Source organism: Zeugodacus cucurbitae, chromosome 2 (genome assembly GCF_028554725.1).
Source record: "Zeugodacus cucurbitae isolate PBARC_wt_2022May chromosome 2, idZeuCucr1.2, whole genome shotgun sequence".
In the NCBI taxonomy this organism is placed as follows: Eukaryota; Metazoa; Arthropoda; class Insecta; order Diptera; family Tephritidae; genus Zeugodacus; species Zeugodacus cucurbitae.
This window is the reverse complement of record NC_071667.1, coordinates 8,956,818-8,973,868: the sequence shown is the minus strand read 5'-3', so window position 1 is coordinate 8,973,868 and position 17,051 is coordinate 8,956,818. Positions and strand designations below refer to the sequence as shown.

At 36.7% G+C, this 17,051-nt stretch overlaps 2 protein-coding genes across 4 annotated transcripts; one reads left to right on the top strand and one right to left on the bottom strand.

The window, feature by feature from the left end:
* The first annotated feature begins 4,866 nt into the window (after positions 1-4,866).
* Positions 4,867-7,043, top strand: LOC105210163 (opsin Rh1). Its single transcript, XM_011180961.3, has 6 exons — positions 4,867-5,094; positions 5,516-5,573; positions 5,655-6,145; positions 6,207-6,354; positions 6,423-6,700; positions 6,790-7,043. The coding sequence occupies exons 1-6, from the start codon at positions 5,087-5,089 to the stop codon at positions 6,914-6,916; spliced, it is 1,110 nt and encodes a 369-aa protein (XP_011179263.1). The 5' UTR covers positions 4,867-5,086; the 3' UTR covers positions 6,917-7,043.
* LOC105210160 (mitogen-activated protein kinase kinase kinase 15) lies at positions 6,856-16,761 on the bottom strand. 3 transcript variants are annotated; one of them, XM_011180957.3, is made up of 13 exons: positions 16,359-16,761; positions 16,104-16,295; positions 15,845-16,039; positions 14,241-14,401; positions 13,287-14,181; positions 12,878-13,219; positions 12,618-12,818; positions 11,948-12,549; positions 11,721-11,879; positions 11,078-11,631; positions 10,430-10,733; positions 10,112-10,354; positions 6,856-10,049 (listed from the first exon to the last, which is right to left on the bottom strand). In XM_011180957.3, the coding sequence occupies exons 2-13, from the start codon at positions 16,221-16,223 to the stop codon at positions 9,752-9,754; spliced, it is 4,074 nt and encodes a 1,357-aa protein (XP_011179259.2). In that variant the 5' UTR covers positions 16,224-16,295; positions 16,359-16,761; the 3' UTR covers positions 6,856-9,751. The 3 variants fall into 3 exon arrangements, with proteins under 3 accessions (XP_011179259.2, XP_028894783.2, XP_028894784.2); XM_029038950.2 differs by having other exon boundaries at positions 16,104-16,292; XM_029038951.2 differs by having other exon boundaries at positions 16,564-16,761.
* Between the last annotated feature and the right edge of the window lie 290 nt (positions 16,762-17,051).

The window sequence follows — 17,051 nt, the reverse complement described above, 5'->3', positions numbered from 1 at the left end:
ATTTTTCGACAACATTTCTCAAGTGTTTCAAGTGTTCCGAACACTCTTGAGTTTTCAGCGCTCGCATTCGTAATGCAATTAGCTCACACCGAACGTGCTATTCAGCAATTTCAATTCTTGAAAGACACATACTATTTTCGTTGCTCAAGGAAAAACAATTTGTTTTAAAAAACACATGTCTATATATGATTGAATCGTTTTTTCATTTCTCTCGTGTGCCGTCAATAGTGTGCTCATTCCGCTCACAAACTCTCACAATATAATACAATTTAAAAAGAGATGCATAACTGTCGATATTCACATTTACCTCCCCCTATTTTCCCTATTTTTATTTTCGACGAAGTTGTTACATTGGCTACTTAACTTTTTGACTTTTCCCGAGTGCAACATCAAATTGCACTCGCTCGCGTTTCTTTCTTATTTTCCAATAAAACCTCAACCTAGTTAGTGGCTTTCTAATGTGTTTTCTTTGTCCAATATTTCGGCTTTTGTCAGCTTAATTGGCAATAATCTGCTTTGTTTTCATTTGAGGGAGAGACCAGAAATTCTTACACGAGCACTGCGCCCACAAACACATACAAGACAATGCAATGCAATGCGATAGAGCTCATAAAACTGAAATGCATTCATTAGAATGTCTATTATAATCATACTTTCAAAACAAAAACATATTCAAATATTTTTGTTGTTAGAAATATGAAGGCGGTCCGAAAGTGTATAAAAGTAATATTATAAGAGAGATTTAAAATAATTTTGAAGGTATTTCTTGGTTATATATTCCTTTTTTATTTAATTGAATTGATTATTAAATGATAATTTCTTTAAATCTATTCAGCCTTAAGGCTCAGTGAATGATTTTTGTTGTTTTATCGCATCGTTTTATTCTTTAGTTCTGATTGAGGTCTAAATCCGCTTAGCCAAGTTTCGTTTAGAACAACAGTTCCTTAATTGAGCAATTAAGGTAATTTCCACAATTTACTTTACTGTGAAAATTCTAATTTCTGGCTTAAACTAATAAAATGAATGTCAAAATTAAAGTGGTTTTTATATATGTAGATTCGCAATGCTAATTATAAAAGCTAAATTTATTGTCTAAAGACCAAATATATGGACTACATTAACCTTTTCGCACAGTCAAATTAATTTAATGCATTCAGTTTATAATTGAGGAACCAGCTTTTGCCTGTCACACAGCTGATTACTCGATTACCGATTAGCTGTTATATATTTTTGTTTTTGCTATTCATAAGAATTTGGTAAGTTTCCTCAGTTGTCTGCTATTTTATTTGTGTTTAATACAAAATTTACAGTGTAGACAACAAATCGCAAAGCTGTATTCCAGTAACATTTTGTTTTATATTCGATAAAAACTTCATGTATTTATTTAAGTAGTTCTTTTATATGGTAAATCGATCTAAATCAGCGCTTCAATTCAATTTACTCCTGTGCGAAACGGATACTAGCGAATTAACTTTTTTGGGATATGCGAGTTAATAAGATTTGCAAAGGTAAATATTGCGTTCAGTAGAAATTATTTTTTTCCAGTTTAAACAACTTTGGGGTCACCTTAGTACATAGACGACATATATAAATAATTACATGGAATATTACAAAGAATTTTAAATACAATTTAAAGCAATAATTGCCTAGCCTGGGGATCTTACTCTTGGGGTCGCTGAATCCGAATTCGAGATCCATTGAACCCCATCAGATTAGTATTTTGACATAACCAATATGGCGGACAGTGTTTTTTAAAATACCTCAGATTCGTAAGAAACTCTCTACTTGGGATTTTCGGAGTCACGGATTAAATGTATTAAAAAAATCGCAAACCTTTTTCTTCAAAATATTCATATATTATCTGCTTGAACACTAAAATACATTATTGTGAAATAATTTTTATTACATGCTATCTATCTTCTTATTTAGAACCACTGGACCCAACAAATTAGTCGCCTTCGAATCACTGATGAAAAGATTCTTCGTTGTTGAAATATGCTGGAAGGTTTGTTCCGAGATCCACCTAATGTGCAAAAAAGTATGTTTTGTTAATGTTGGCCGAAAACTGCGAACAAACCCAGGTACTGTGGAGTGATAGCTGGCCACATATTCTGCTTATTAAAAGAGAATCTCAATTCCGTATAATGAAAGTCTAGATCCAGATCAATTCTCCATCTGTCTCTCTGTCTATTAAAGCATATAACGGGTGATTTTTTTGAGGTTAGGATTTTCATGCATTAGTATTTGACAGATCACGTGGGATTTCAGACATGGTGTCAAAGAGAAAGATGCTCAGTATGCTTTGACATTTCATCATGAATAGACTTACTAACGAGCAACGCTTGCAAATCATTGAATTTTATTACCAAAATCAGTGTTCGGTTCGAAATGTGTTTCGCGCTTTACGTCCGATTTATGGTCTACATAATCGACCAAGTGAGCAAACAATTAATGCGATTGTGACCAAGTTTCGCACTCAGTTTACTTTATTGGACATTAAACCAACCACACGAATGCGTACAGTGCGTACAGAAGAGAATATTGCGTCTGTTTCTGAGAGTGTGGCTGAAGACCGTGAAATGTCGATTCGTCGCCGTTCGCAGCAATTGGGTTTGTGTTATTCGACCACATGGAAGATTTTACGCAAAGATCTTGGTGTAAAACCGTATAAAATACAGCTCGTGCAAGAACTGAAGCCGAACGATCTGCCACAACGTCGAATTTTCAGTGAATGGGCCCTAGAAAAGTTGGCAGAAAATCCGCTTTTTTATCGACAAATTTTGTTCAGCGATGAGGCTCATTTCTGGTTGAATGGCTACGTAAATAAGCAAAATTGCCGCATTTGGGGTGAAGAGCAACCAGAAGCCGTTCAAGAACTGCCCATGCATCCCGAAAAATGCACTGTTTGGTGTGGTTTGTACGCTGGTGGAATCATTGGACCGTATTTTTTCAAAGATGCTGTTGGACGCAACGTTACGGTGAATGGCGATCGCTATCGTTCGATGCTAACAAACTTTTTGTTGCCAAAAATGGAAGAACTGAACTTGGTTGACATGTGGTTTCAACAAGATGGCGCTACATGCCACACAGCTCGCGATTCTATGGCCATTTTGAGGGAAAACTTCGGAGAACAATTCATCTCAAGAAATGGACCCGTAAGTTGGCCACCAAGATCATGCGATTTAACGCCTTTAGACTATTTTTTGTGGGGCTACGTCAAGTCTAAAGTCTACAGAAATAAGCCAGCAACTATTCCAGCTTTGGAAGACAACATTTCCGAAGAAATTCGGGCTATTCCGGCCGAAATGCTCGAAAAAGTTGCCCAAAATTGGACTTTCCGAATGGACCACCTAAGACGCAGCCGCGGTCAACATTTAAATGAAATTATCTTCAAAAAGTAAATGTCATGAACCAATCTAACGTTTCAAATAAAGAACCGATGAGATTTTGCAAATTTTATGCGTTTTTTTTTTTTAAAAGTTATCAAGCTCTTAAAAAATCACCCTTTACAATACAGCATTCGTAACTCATACGCACTGTTGTACCAAAAGCCAGTTATTGATTCTTGACAACTAAAATCGATCCCAGTCGTTGTGTAAGGGGTAATTGCTTATTATTCTTAGTTATTTACAAATTTGCAATGCAGAGGCATACAATGATAATGAAATATTTAATATGACTACATTCATATATAAATACATTAATATATATGCTCGTGTTGGCAAAACATTGAAACACTTTTGCGAAGCCGTTGAAAGGTTGTATTGACATTGGCAACGAGCGGTGAAATTACCGTTAAAAGCTGGTATACAAACAATAACCCAAAATAATCGCCAAGGTGGTCAAAGTATGTGTTTAACATGTCTACACGTTCATATTTACTAAAAGTGTATACAAATTTGTAGCATTATGCTTTTATGCCTGTACTCATGTGTGTTCGTATGTACAAATTATGGACGGAAAAGTCGTGAAAGTGTAAATATAATGAGCTTAGAAGAGATAGATATAAGTTTTACAAAAAACGCCTCTACGCCTACTAGGACAATTAGTTAAGTCCGTGCTTTTTTGACTTTCCACTTTAAATGCAAAACTTTCATCCGACGAATAAATACGTTCGCGGAAGATTAATAGGAACTGCTAGAACGCCATGAATCGTATAGGAACGGGGAGCCGTTGATTGATGAGAACTAGATGCTCCCTGTCAAAGAGCATAAGGACCTTATCTGCAAGCAATATCTGTTGCGAAGTCAATCCTGCTTACAGTTACTTGGGGCAGAGCCGAATACTGAGAAGATTAAGAGAGGACTTCTAAACAAGATTGACAACGGCAAAGAGTAATTGAAAATCCCGAATTGTTGTCGAGAGACAAGAGTAACCCTCGCGAATTGAAGATATGAATACTCATTCAGATTCGACTAAACACGCCTCTTTGTTAGACTAACCAAAATTATTCATCTAACATTGCTCACTATCTTCCGATCGCATTGAATCCCAAATTAATACGTGTTTATTGTGAATTCTGAAGAAGTGTTCTATTTTTCAAATTCAATTCAAAAACGTTCTAACCTATCAAACCACCCTCGTATGTGCCTACAATTATTATAAAAAGTGTAAACTAATGATAATCATTATTATCGTCATTATCGTGTATACATTGATGTTCTTAATCATTATCTCCATCGTCATTATCATCACCGTCGGTTTAAAACGTTTTACGTTATTTTCAAATATTTTTAACTTTGGCGCACACACATACCATAGCAAACACATGGCTTAGTTCATAATTTAATTTAGTGTACTCATTAGCCTGGCTTGGGTCTCTATGTGAAACTGAAGAACTGACGAACCTATAAATACAAAAACTGCGCATAGCTGGCTCGCAGGTTCTAACGAGAGATCGCCGCGAACAGTCCACTCCGGGAATCGTCCCAAAAAATACAAAAAAAATATTTTACTTTGAAAGAAATGAGATTTATGCTTTAATTTGCATCTTTTTTGAACGTAAATCAAATTAAAAACTGTCTTTCGGCACGAACGCATCTAAAGGCTTGAAGACCAATACCCACCTAACAACAACAACTTAAGAATGGATAGGTATGTTATGGTGATAAAAAAAAATACAAAAACGGTTTTTTTTAAGTGATTGAGTGTTATTGTTCGAAACTATCATTGGATCTTCATTGTGGAACAATTTTTGAAGGATCATAAAGAGTGGTTGAAATCACCAAACAATTGTCACTGTGTTGGTTCGAAGACCTATAAAGCATTAGTTTATCTGTAGAACCTTTCCTTGGCTACGGTTCAGTTCATCTTATATCTTATTCCGGTACTGTGAATAAGAATGTTATTTTAAAGAAGTTCTTAGAGTGGTTTTAAAGACTAGTGAGTGAAATATAGATAAAGATAAAACTCAAAAAATTGAAACACTATTTGAATACAGAAGCCTATATTATGAACTATTGAGCTATTTTTATTGATTTATTGATGATCTCACTTTCTATTTCTTAAATATTAGTTTACAATCCTTGGGACCTCACTTTGCCGCACTGTCCAATGGGTCAGTCACAGACAAGGTAAGTAGACAAACATATCTAAAATATTCCTTTCAAAAAGGTATACAAAAATAACTCACTTGCACCCTATCTCCCATACAGGTCACGCCCGATATGGCGCACTTAATCCACCCGTACTGGAATCAATTCCCAGCTATGGATCCTATCTGGGCGAAAATTCTCACGGCGTACATGATCATGATCGCTACGATTTCATGGTGTGGAAATGGCGTGGTGATTTATATATTCTCAACGACGAAATCATTACGTACACCCGCTAACCTGCTGGTCATCAACTTAGCGCTATCTGATTTCGGTATCATGATCACAAATACGCCAATGATGGGTATCAATTTGTATTTCGAAACCTGGGTCTTGGGACCGGCCATGTGCGATCTGTATGGCGGTTTGGGCTCAGCCTTTGGTTGCAGTTCGATTTGGTCGATGTGTATGATCTCTTTGGATCGTTATCAAGTCATTGTCAAGGGTGTAGCGGGACGACCAATGACTATTAAGTTGGCGCTGATGAAAATCGCCTTCATCTGGGCAATGAGCAGCATTTGGACTTTGGCGCCGGTCTTCGGCTGGAGCAGGTGAGTCGAGAGTATTAAATGGGTTGGCCAACGATGCAAAAACTAATCTAATATATCAAAGGTATGTGCCTGAGGGCAATTTGACCTCATGCGGTATTGATTATTTGGAGCGCGATTGGAATCCACGATCCTACTTGATCTTCTACTCTATCTTTGTGTACTACATTCCGCTGTTCTTGATTTGCTACTCCTACTGGTTCATTATTGCTGTAAGTGAACGCATTTAACGGTAAATTGTAATCTATAAACAAATTCACCACTTTTTTTCCTCAACTAGGCTGTATCAGCTCACGAGAAGGCCATGCGCGAACAGGCCAAGAAAATGAATGTCAAATCCCTGCGCTCCTCTGAGGATGCCGAGAAGAGTGCTGAGGGCAAATTGGCTAAGGTGGCGTTGGTCACTATCTCATTGTGGTTCATGGCGTGGACACCATACTTGGTGATCAACTGCATGGGTCTATTCAAGTTCGAGGGATTGACACCACTGAATACCATCTGGGGTGCTTGCTTCGCCAAATCGGCCGCTTGCTACAATCCCATTGTCTACGGTATCAGGTGAGTGCGCGGGGATATTAAAACCTAACCTCTATTTCAACTATCTATCTTCCTCTTTCTCTCTCTCTTACTACTTTACACTACAACAGCCATCCCAAATACCGTTTGGCACTGAAAGAGAAATGCCCATGCTGTGTATTCGGCAAGGTCGATGATGGCAAGTCCAGCGACGCTCAGTCACAGGCCACTACAAACGAATCGGAGTCCAAGGCATAAGTTCGCCGACGACATGTGCCCGCAGTTAGCGATGTAATGACAGCAACAAATACGAGAAAAAATAACAACAAAACAACAACGACAATGACAACATTTATGGAAACAACTAGCAGCAACATAACGAAGAGATTCAATTGTTTTAAAAGAGAGAGTGAATTTATAAGAATGATAATGTTTATGAATATAATTATTGACATAGATAAATATATTAAACATAAAGTGCAACGTCATCAAAGACTTAAAAAAATTAAACAAAAAAATAAAAGAGCAAACGAACTTGCAAAAAGTTAAAAAAAAACTGGCTTTTCATTTAATAAAAAAAAAATTATTCAAATAGAGTTTAACAATATAATGGGTATAGTATAATATTTTTAAAATTTTAATAAAGTGTCTACAGTGTCGAGGGAGAGAGAGAGAGAGAAGTGAAAAAATGCCATGTCATCTCGAAATACTATCGAGAGTTTCCAATCCATTAATTTCTACTATAACTGACTTCTAATTGGAAGATATTTATGTCTGTCGTAAATATCATGTATTTAAGGTTAACAATTGTTGAAGTATTTTTTAATTGAGATATAGAATTGAGTAAAATTAAAAATGGAAAAACAAAAGTTGCTGAATATGATGAAAAGTCAACTGGTTTTTGAGAAGTATTTTAGACCTCAAATTGTAATAAATTTTTTTTTATTTAAATAAAACTGGCAAATTAATTTGAGCCACTCTATTGCACTATAAATTTTGAGAAGGGAAATTTTTGTAAAGTTAGAAGAAAGATTGACTAATTTACTAACTAAACAATCCTTCAGTAAAGTCCTCTCTCGACGAACAAAAACTAAACGCAGAAGCGTGGACGGTGTCAACATCCGATGAGAAAAAGTGCCCCTGTTTTGAAAGTTTTCGATGCAGTACCCGCTGGTGGAAGCCGAGGAAGAGGGAGACCTCCACTCCGATGGAAGGACCAGGTGGAGAAGGACCTGTCTTCACTTGGTATTACCAATTGGCGCCAAACTGCCAAAAGGAGAGAGGAGAGGAGATGCATGGCGTGCTGTTGTGGACTCGACTATAACCGCGAAAGCGGTTTCTACGCCAGTCAAGAAGAAACAATCCTTCAGACTATCCCTCACCCTATCATCGGACGTGTTTAATTATACAATATTAGAATGGGGTTTTCAATAAGAGCACTACAAAATCGCGTATCAATTCTTTATTCCTGTGAAAGTACATTCGATGTATGGAACTCGATTTCTTTTGGCAACCACGGGCACGCTTGCAGACGCTCTAGACGCTTAACCCAATTTTCGACTGCTGACATTTAACGTTCGATATTCGTCCAAGTTCTGGCTTGTTGGCATAGGCCATAGACTTGCCGTAGCCACACAGAAAATAGTCTAACTGCGTCAAATCACACGACCGGGGCGACCAATTGACTGGAGCCTTTCGTGAGATAACACATTCACCAAACTTAGTTTTCAATAAATCGATTGTGACATTCGCTGAGTGGTTTGTGGCGCCGTCCTGTAGGTACCACATATTGTCCAAGTCCAAATCATCCAATTTGGACCGAAAGTATTCGATTATCATTGAGCGGTAGCGAATCCCATTCCCAGTAACGTGCCGGTCTTGCTCATCGCAGAAGAATTACGGCCCAATTACGCCGCTGGCGCATAAACCACACCAAACCGTAATTTTTTCGGTATGTAATGGAAAATCATGGAGTACGTGTGAATTGCTGCCTGACCAATAACGCATATTTTGTTTATTGACGAAGCCAATCAGCCTAATCCCCTGAAGCCTAATCGCTGAAGATGATTTTTCCATGAAAATCCGGATCATTTTCAAGTAGTTGCTCAGCCTAATTCACGAACATACGATGGTTCTGATGATCAAGCGACTTCAGTTCTTGCGTCAATTTGATCTTGTAAGAACGTAGGCCAAGATCTTTTCGCAAAATTCGCCACAACGACGTCACAGAGATGCCCAACACTTCAGAACGTCTTGTGTGAGACTGATTTGGGTCTTTCTCAATTGATGCACTAGCGACAGCAATATTCCCGACACTGTGGGCTCTACTTTGTCTCACTGGCACGGAAACTTTTTGTACTGTGCCTATGGTTTCAAATTTTTCCACTAGACGCTCAGTTGTTGATCTGACTGGACGATTATGACGACCATTGAATTGGACGTAGCGCTCTTAAATTTGAGGCCACTGACTCCGAAATTCAGTAATAAATTTTAATGATTTCGACTCGTTGTTGGATCGTATATCTTTCCATGATGAAATGGCAAACACTACAAAAGAGCTGTCCCTATCGCTCTACTTTTATAGCGTCCTATTAAAAAACCCGATATATATTTATAATGAAAGGTTTTTAAATTTAATTAGAAAAAAATAACAAAAAAAAAAAATAACTCACCCGCAAAGCTTCTGTTCATTAAAACCTTCACTTGTAGTTATTCAGTAGTTTTTAACACAATTATGCTGCTTTCATTTTATTATTTATAACTTTCTGCTTAATTAATTTTTTAACTTGTATAACAGATTAGAAAATATATATTTTTATTTTTTTTTTTGTTTTTTGCTTTTGATTGTAATATTTTATGTGATTCAGCAGAGGTTAGTAGTTTTGTTTTCTTTGTTTTTGTGTATGTATCTATGCAGGTATGTGCTAAAACTTTAAACGGAACGAAATTATGAACAACAACAAATGTTAGAATTTAGTAGCGCTTAGCGCCCACAATTGCATGAAACCAATGTCACATAGTATGTATGTACAAACAAACATACTCGAATATGCTGTATAAGTATGTGTGCGTATTGGGCGCACGATTCGTAGTTTATTCACTACATGAATCGTATTCGCTCTCAGTTTGCCTCGTATTGGCGTTGGCATGATCATTATCGCTGATGTTATTATTTGCCGCATTTGCATTTAAAATGCGCTTGCGACTACTCTGACTTCGGTCACGACTGCTTCTATAATTCGGTACCGTAGTTTTACTACGCTTTAAGGCACCAGCATTATCGGTACTTTGTGCATTGATCTGTTGACTACTAGTGCTCTCAGCATCAATCACATCCATACCCATGCGTGTTTGGTTGATTAATTTCCATAGACGCACTTCTACGCCCAATCTGAAATCAAGGAATGTGGCTTGCTTAGTAGAAATAATGTTTGAATTTTTGTTGACACCAACCTCAATTCCAAACGCATCAGATCTAATTTCTCTGTATTGAACACAAAATCTTCATAAGTGAAACCTTCGTTCAGTATTATGGTCTGTGAGAATTCGTCGATACCGTGAGTGGTGAGCCATTGCGCCAGTTGCTCATCGATTTCGCTAATATCATAAGTACGTTTATTCAATGAGCGACTGAAATTTTGCTGCTTGGCTGCAGTGGCGCGCTGTGGTCGACGATGCAGGTTGGCAAAGGGACGTCTATTAATGTTAATCAAATGAAAAAAGAAAATGTATATATAAATATTCACCACAAGCTTGGCATTAAAAACTCACCTCGCCTTGCGCGCGCCAGCAAAGATGTGCGCTAACTCTTTGCTTAGGTTGCGATGCGCTTTTAATAGCTGCTTCTGTTGTTCCAAATGCTGACGCTGAAATTGTTGGTCGTTATCGCGCATATCGCGCAAGATGCGTGCACATTCGCTCGGTGTGAAACCGCCCTCATCCTCCTCGGCTAGTGTGACTATGGTCTGTTCGCCGGTTATCTTCTCCTGACTATCCGTTGAGGTGTGTTGTGGATTATGAACGCTCTCGTCGTCATTGCAGGATAGCTCCTTGCCGGCTAAATTGGCACCAAGCTCTAAAAAAAAAATTAAAATTTATAAAACAAAATTAAAATATATAAAAAAAAATTAAAATATATAAAAAAAATTAAAATATATAAAAAAAAATTAAAAGATATAAAATAAAAAAAAAATTAAATTAAATTAAAAAAAATTAAAAAATAAAATTAAATTAAATTAAAAGATTAAAAAAAATAAAAAAAAAATTAAATTAAATTAAAAAAATAAAAAAAAAAATTAAATTGAATTAAAAAATTAAAAAAAATAAAACAAAAATTAATAAATAAAAAAAAATCAAATAAAAATAAATTTAAAAAATAATAAAAATATAAAAATTATTTCTGTATCATCCGCTACAAACCTGGCGATAAAATCGTGACAGCCGCCTGCACGGCGCTTTTCACTAAGTTATCCAACGCAAACATCCAATGTGGTTTAATGAAATGCGAGCGCAATACTGTGACTACGGCATCTTGGAAGGCATATAGTGCCAGATGCAGGTGATCTACGGCCACATCGTCGTTTAGTGAGTGTTTCAGTCCCGTTATGGTAGCCTCTAAATTCTTCTCCTTCTCATTAACAATATACTCGCGGAGTCCACGTATGAGCGTTTGTAATTCGGTTTTTGTTATTAACACGCTAATTGTATGATCCGTTTGTATACGATCCATCCATAAATTGCAGATTTTATCCTCATCCATGCGCAGCACCTTCGATAATGTAGTGCGACGCTGTGAATCCTTTTTCAGGCGATAGAAACCGTCCGTTTCACTGGTTTCGCTGGCGTTTGTGCGTAGCGATGGTGTGGAAGCCTCAATTTCGGGAGAAAGCAGAAAACCTGATGAGTTGCGACGTTCGAGTGAGAACTGCGTGCTGGGCAACTCATCGATGTCGACGGAAGACGCGTGTGTTATTCTAAGTGTTTATAAATAAATATACATTTTATTACTTATTGTTATAAAAACAAAAAAAAAAAAAATAATAATAATAAGCGGAAAACTAACTCTAATTCAGGCGTGGTGGGAGTATTACAGGTGTTGGCGCTGATTGAACTCATAAGGGCAGGCAAGGTAGACTTATTTACTAAACGATCGGCGGGCACGGAGATACTGCGTCCGAATTCCGAAGAAGATGGTGCATTCAAGCGCAATTTACGATGTTTACTACACAAAAAGAAATGAAATGTAAGAAAAATTAAAAATAAAACAAATACAAGGCGCACACTACATACTCATTCAGGAAGGGATCTTCCAATAGTTGCGCCGACGTTGGACGATCCGTTACGCTAATCGCAAAACAGCGTAAAATGAAATTTCGCGCCATAGGCGATAGCTCCTCCGGTATATTTGGATGCTTCTTATAGTAGCCAACCTTAAACATGGCCGCCTGCGCACAACCCAACTCAATGAACGGCGGTTTGCCCGTTGCCATCTCTACATTCGTACAACCGAATGACCATATATCAGCGGCAGGTCCATAACCACGAAAACCTTGATCGATCACCTCCGGCGCCATGTACTGCAGTGTGCCGGTAAATGTCTCTGTCATGGGATTAATGCCGGCTAAACGCTTTGATGTGCCAAAATCGGATATTTTCACCACACCGCTGTAGGTGTTCACCAACACGTTGTCACCTTTGATATCGCGATGCACAATTTTCTGTTCGTGCAGATACTTGAGACCTTCGAGTATTTGTTTCGAGTAGAAAGCCATGGTGGACTCGTTGTCCTTAAGCGGACCCCATTTCTTTTCCAGCAAATCGGAGAGTGAGCCTCCGGGCACTTGTTCCATGAAAATCTTAAAGAAGCCATCTTCTGAGATCGAGCCCAAGTACTGAAAAATATAAAAATATAATTTTTATATATTAATGTATAACAATAAAATATATAGCAATTAATCACCTGTACGATGTTACGGTGACGCAGTTGTGAATGCAGTTTGATCTCTTCGTGCAGCGGTTGCACATCCTGTGAGTTGCGTTCTGGCACTTCCTTTATAGCAATACGTACTTGGGTGTGTTTATCACGTGCTGCATAGACGGTGCCATACGTGCCTTTTCCTAGTATTATTTTTCGATTTTGGTCATCATAATCATATTCAAACTAATAAATAAAATAATAAATTTCAAATAAAATACAACAAAAATAAATAAAGTGTTTACCTCTATTTGTCGCACTTCATCGACATCTAGATTAACAAAGACCTCTTGATCTGATGCCATTTCCAGAATAAGTTCATAAAATTTTTGACGACATTCCGTAGATGGAAAATATATTTGGAAATCATCTGAGTTATGATGCACATAAAGGTATGCACAACGATCGTCACGTTTATACAAGCTCACAGACTTAATTTGTGAGGCCGTGAAGACGAAGTCATGCACCTTTTTACAAGTGTTCTTCGAGTGCGCCAAACATATATTAATGATTTGTATTGATTTCTCATCTGCGTCCATATTAATGTTAACATAACTCGGCATGTAGATTTTTTGTGGTTCCAAAATCTAGACAAACAAAACATAACTTCGAATATATTTTCAGCAGCAAACATTTTATGAAAATTAAACTTACGAGTATGGGCATGCGCACACTGGTGATCTCCTCTGTATTGGTGGCCACCATAAAAAAGTCCATCCAAAATTGAAATATTTGCTCTTCTATTGAGTAAATGTGATCCTCAGGTCTCTTGCGGAAGCGATGTATCAACAAAATATTTCCAATTGTCGACTTGAGATACCAATTCGGCGGTTTCAATTTGAACATGCACTCAGCCGCCTGTATCGCTTTTGCATAATCTTCGGCGAGCACGGAAATCTCAAAAAAGGTCGCCACATCCCAATATTCTGTCAGTGACGATAAGCTGCCTTTCTTACCAATCAGATTATTCAATGTTATGCCAATATTTTGCAATTCCTCCGTATTGCTAAATTCTTTACCATCTATTACTAGCAATGTGGCTAAGTTTATGCCTGCATATTCATTCGGTTGCACATCGAAACTTTGCCGATACCATTTTATGGCATTCTTCAAACTATCTTTATCTTCATAATCGGATTCCACAAATATATCTTTATAAATTCTTCCGCATAGACACAACATATCGGGGAACTCGTTCTCTTTCCTCTCCAATGCTTTCAACGATGATGCTAGCGCTTTCTCACGATCTCCCTTACGGTTGCGACGATTCAAAGCGAAGGCATACAGAAAACTCATATTTCCAGTCTCAACATATTTCCGTGTGTTTGGTATGTTGCGTAAATCGCTCACCAAACGCACCATTGCATCGTAATCTTGTACATCGCGTAGTGAACACATAAAACTGTGCACCACTTCACCGGATAGCACATGCACATCATCCAAACGCTTGCGCATGTCATGGAGAATTTTTTGCAATTTCGGTGCGTTTGCGCCGTAAGCTTCACGCGCTGAACGCAGATCGGATAGAAACTTTTCACGCATATGAGCTCTAAAAAAGAGTAATTTTATTAAAATAATCTTCTCATTTGTAATGCTATAATAAAATACTTGGATTGAATTTCTACATCCTGTAAAAGACGTTTTAAACGCGACAGTAGTGTTGGCATTTTAGTATCCACTGGCAGTTCCTTATTGAAGTTTGTTAAATAACAGGTAGAAGTCTCTTCGTTTCGTTTGTACGATAGAAATTGATAATTGGCACATGAAAGCTGAAAGAAACACAAATAACAGTTTAATAATAGTTGAAGAAATCATAAAAAGTAAAGTAAAACAATATTGTATTAAATAATTCTACAGCTTCTGCTCTGAGTTTTCATATATCACTGTAATCGATAACAAAATAGTCGTTCCCACGACAGTCGGTTCTACGTAACCGGGACGGACCCGGATTTTTATCCGGCCAAGGACTGTCAAATCGGCTGCATTCCTCAAAATAATTTGGGGAATGTTTTATGCCGCTACAACAACAACAACAACAACAACAACATAACAAAATAAATAGCGGAAGTTCCTTTAAGTTATCGAATTAGCATAAAAGCCAACGTACCACAACCAGTTCGTGGTAATTTAGTACACCAAAATTTAACAATTTAATAACCTCCGAATAATAAGCCGGGCTATATATCCAGCAACCGGTAAAATTTAATTAAAAATGAAAAAACAAATAAATAAATATACTGAAAAAGCAGTAACCACATACTCGTATACGTTGATAATGTAAACAAACGCGGAGGAAGTAACAAAACAAAAATGCAAGCAAAACAAACTGTTGTACACATACGCACACACGTGTGCAGTCAACAAAGCAAAAAAACACAAAACAAAATGTATAAAATACCGCAGACGTCGCAAGAGCCCGAATTACGTGAACAACAACAAAATCGAAATACGAGCAGAGATAACAAAAACAAAGGCACGTAGCAGCTATAATAGTTCATTTGATTTGATTTTTTTATTGGTGTGGGCTTATAATTAGATGCAACAATAACATAAAAAACTTCTGTAAGGAAATTGTTGTTTTTTCAAGTGCAATTTTTTAATATGCACCTATACGATAACACATTAAATTCTGACACTCTTGGTTAAGCCGAATATGTAGGCGTTTTGTTATGTTAGTTAAGAGTGGGGTGCAAATAGTATTGCATACTAATCAAAAGCTGGAATTTGAACGATTTTCATTGTAGCTATAAAACGGAAGTGCATTATATGTATACATGTTGTGAAAATAGCTGCGATTCTATATTTATATCAATATTGTTGGCAACAGATGCGGTGCCTCACAAATTAGATTTAACCAATATGAAAATAGTTTAAATGAAAATAATTAAAAGGTTAACTAATATTTCTAATTACTTAAAGTAAATATAAACATTTTAAATAAACCATAATGTAATATATGCGTATTTATATGAATGTCATACTGTTTTTTATTGAAGGCATAATATTTTTGTTAATTTCAGTAGACACGATTAGGTTATTGAAGTTAAATTTCCAAAATGTAGATTAAGTGACGCGTTGAAGTAAGCAAAAAATATTTATCTTATCACGACGATCTTTTTAGTAAAAAACATAATTGTCTCGCTAACAATTTAAAAAAGTTAATATTTCTCAAAATTATAATGTTTTTAGCTCGATAATATAAAGTTTCTCACCTTAAGGCACAATGTCTGCTTGGATTGCATGTCATTGTAGACGATTATATTCCCTTTCATACCGAAGCTTTCACGTACGCCCAGATGATAGGAAAGTGAACGCTGTTGCACCAATATACTCAAATCAATGATGGCCACATCTGCATTGTAGAAAGTTTCTAGCATATTCGTTTCGCCGAAATCCAGTTTATCAAACTATAGTAAAAAATTTGCATAAATAATGGTTTATTTAGCATTGTAAAATGTGTGTTAACACTACCGGCACTCGTTGAAAGTTTGCGCCCACTGTCTGGATGGCTTGCTTCATTTCTTCCAGCGCGCATTTTCTATCCTCCAGATATTCGGTTATTTGTGTATCAATAACTACAGCAACATCCATTTTGTAATACTTTTATATTTAAATCAACCGTCGCTCAACATAACACCCACGCTAGTCCACCACTGCTTGCTACTAAATTACATATATATTTTGTTTATACAAATTGTTACAAGCACTTTCGCATTAAGCCCTCACGTTTTTTCCGATATTACAGTTATCGCTAATATAACTTAGCGCTTCACACCAACAAAGCTGGACCACAAATTCCGTAGGTAGAGAGTGGCGTAAGGGAGTCAAGCAGCCTCCTTTAGTTGCAATTTTAACAACAGCTCTTTGCCATCGGAATTCGCGTGCTTATTTAATTGGCGTTGGGGTTAAACTGATTTGCACTTTGATTTACTTGAGGTGAATACCTGTTGTATTTCTCAACTATATGAAATTGTAAATAAACACTGTAATACGAACAATATATTCAACTTTTTCACAAGTTAACGACAAATAGACAAATTTACGAACATATAATAGAAAAATAGCACTGTTGATCGCAATTTGCAAATTGGAATTTTTCGTGTCTCTGGCACAACTTTGAAATGTCAATTGGCAGTGTTCACTGTCATACGATTAGCAATAATATCGATAATTTCCAATAATTTATCGTTGTTTTAAACTCATTAAAGGAAAAAAACTGACTACAGAGGAATACTGATTGGCTTAATTTGAAATGGAATTTTAATAATTTAATCAGATTGCAAAATCAATACTCTGCAGGGGACAACATTACATGTCTGACAACACGTAACATGTACATACATGAGAGCTGACAAGCATTAATACTTTATTTAACAAATTAAATTAGATGACATAAAATAAAGAAGGAAACAATGTAAA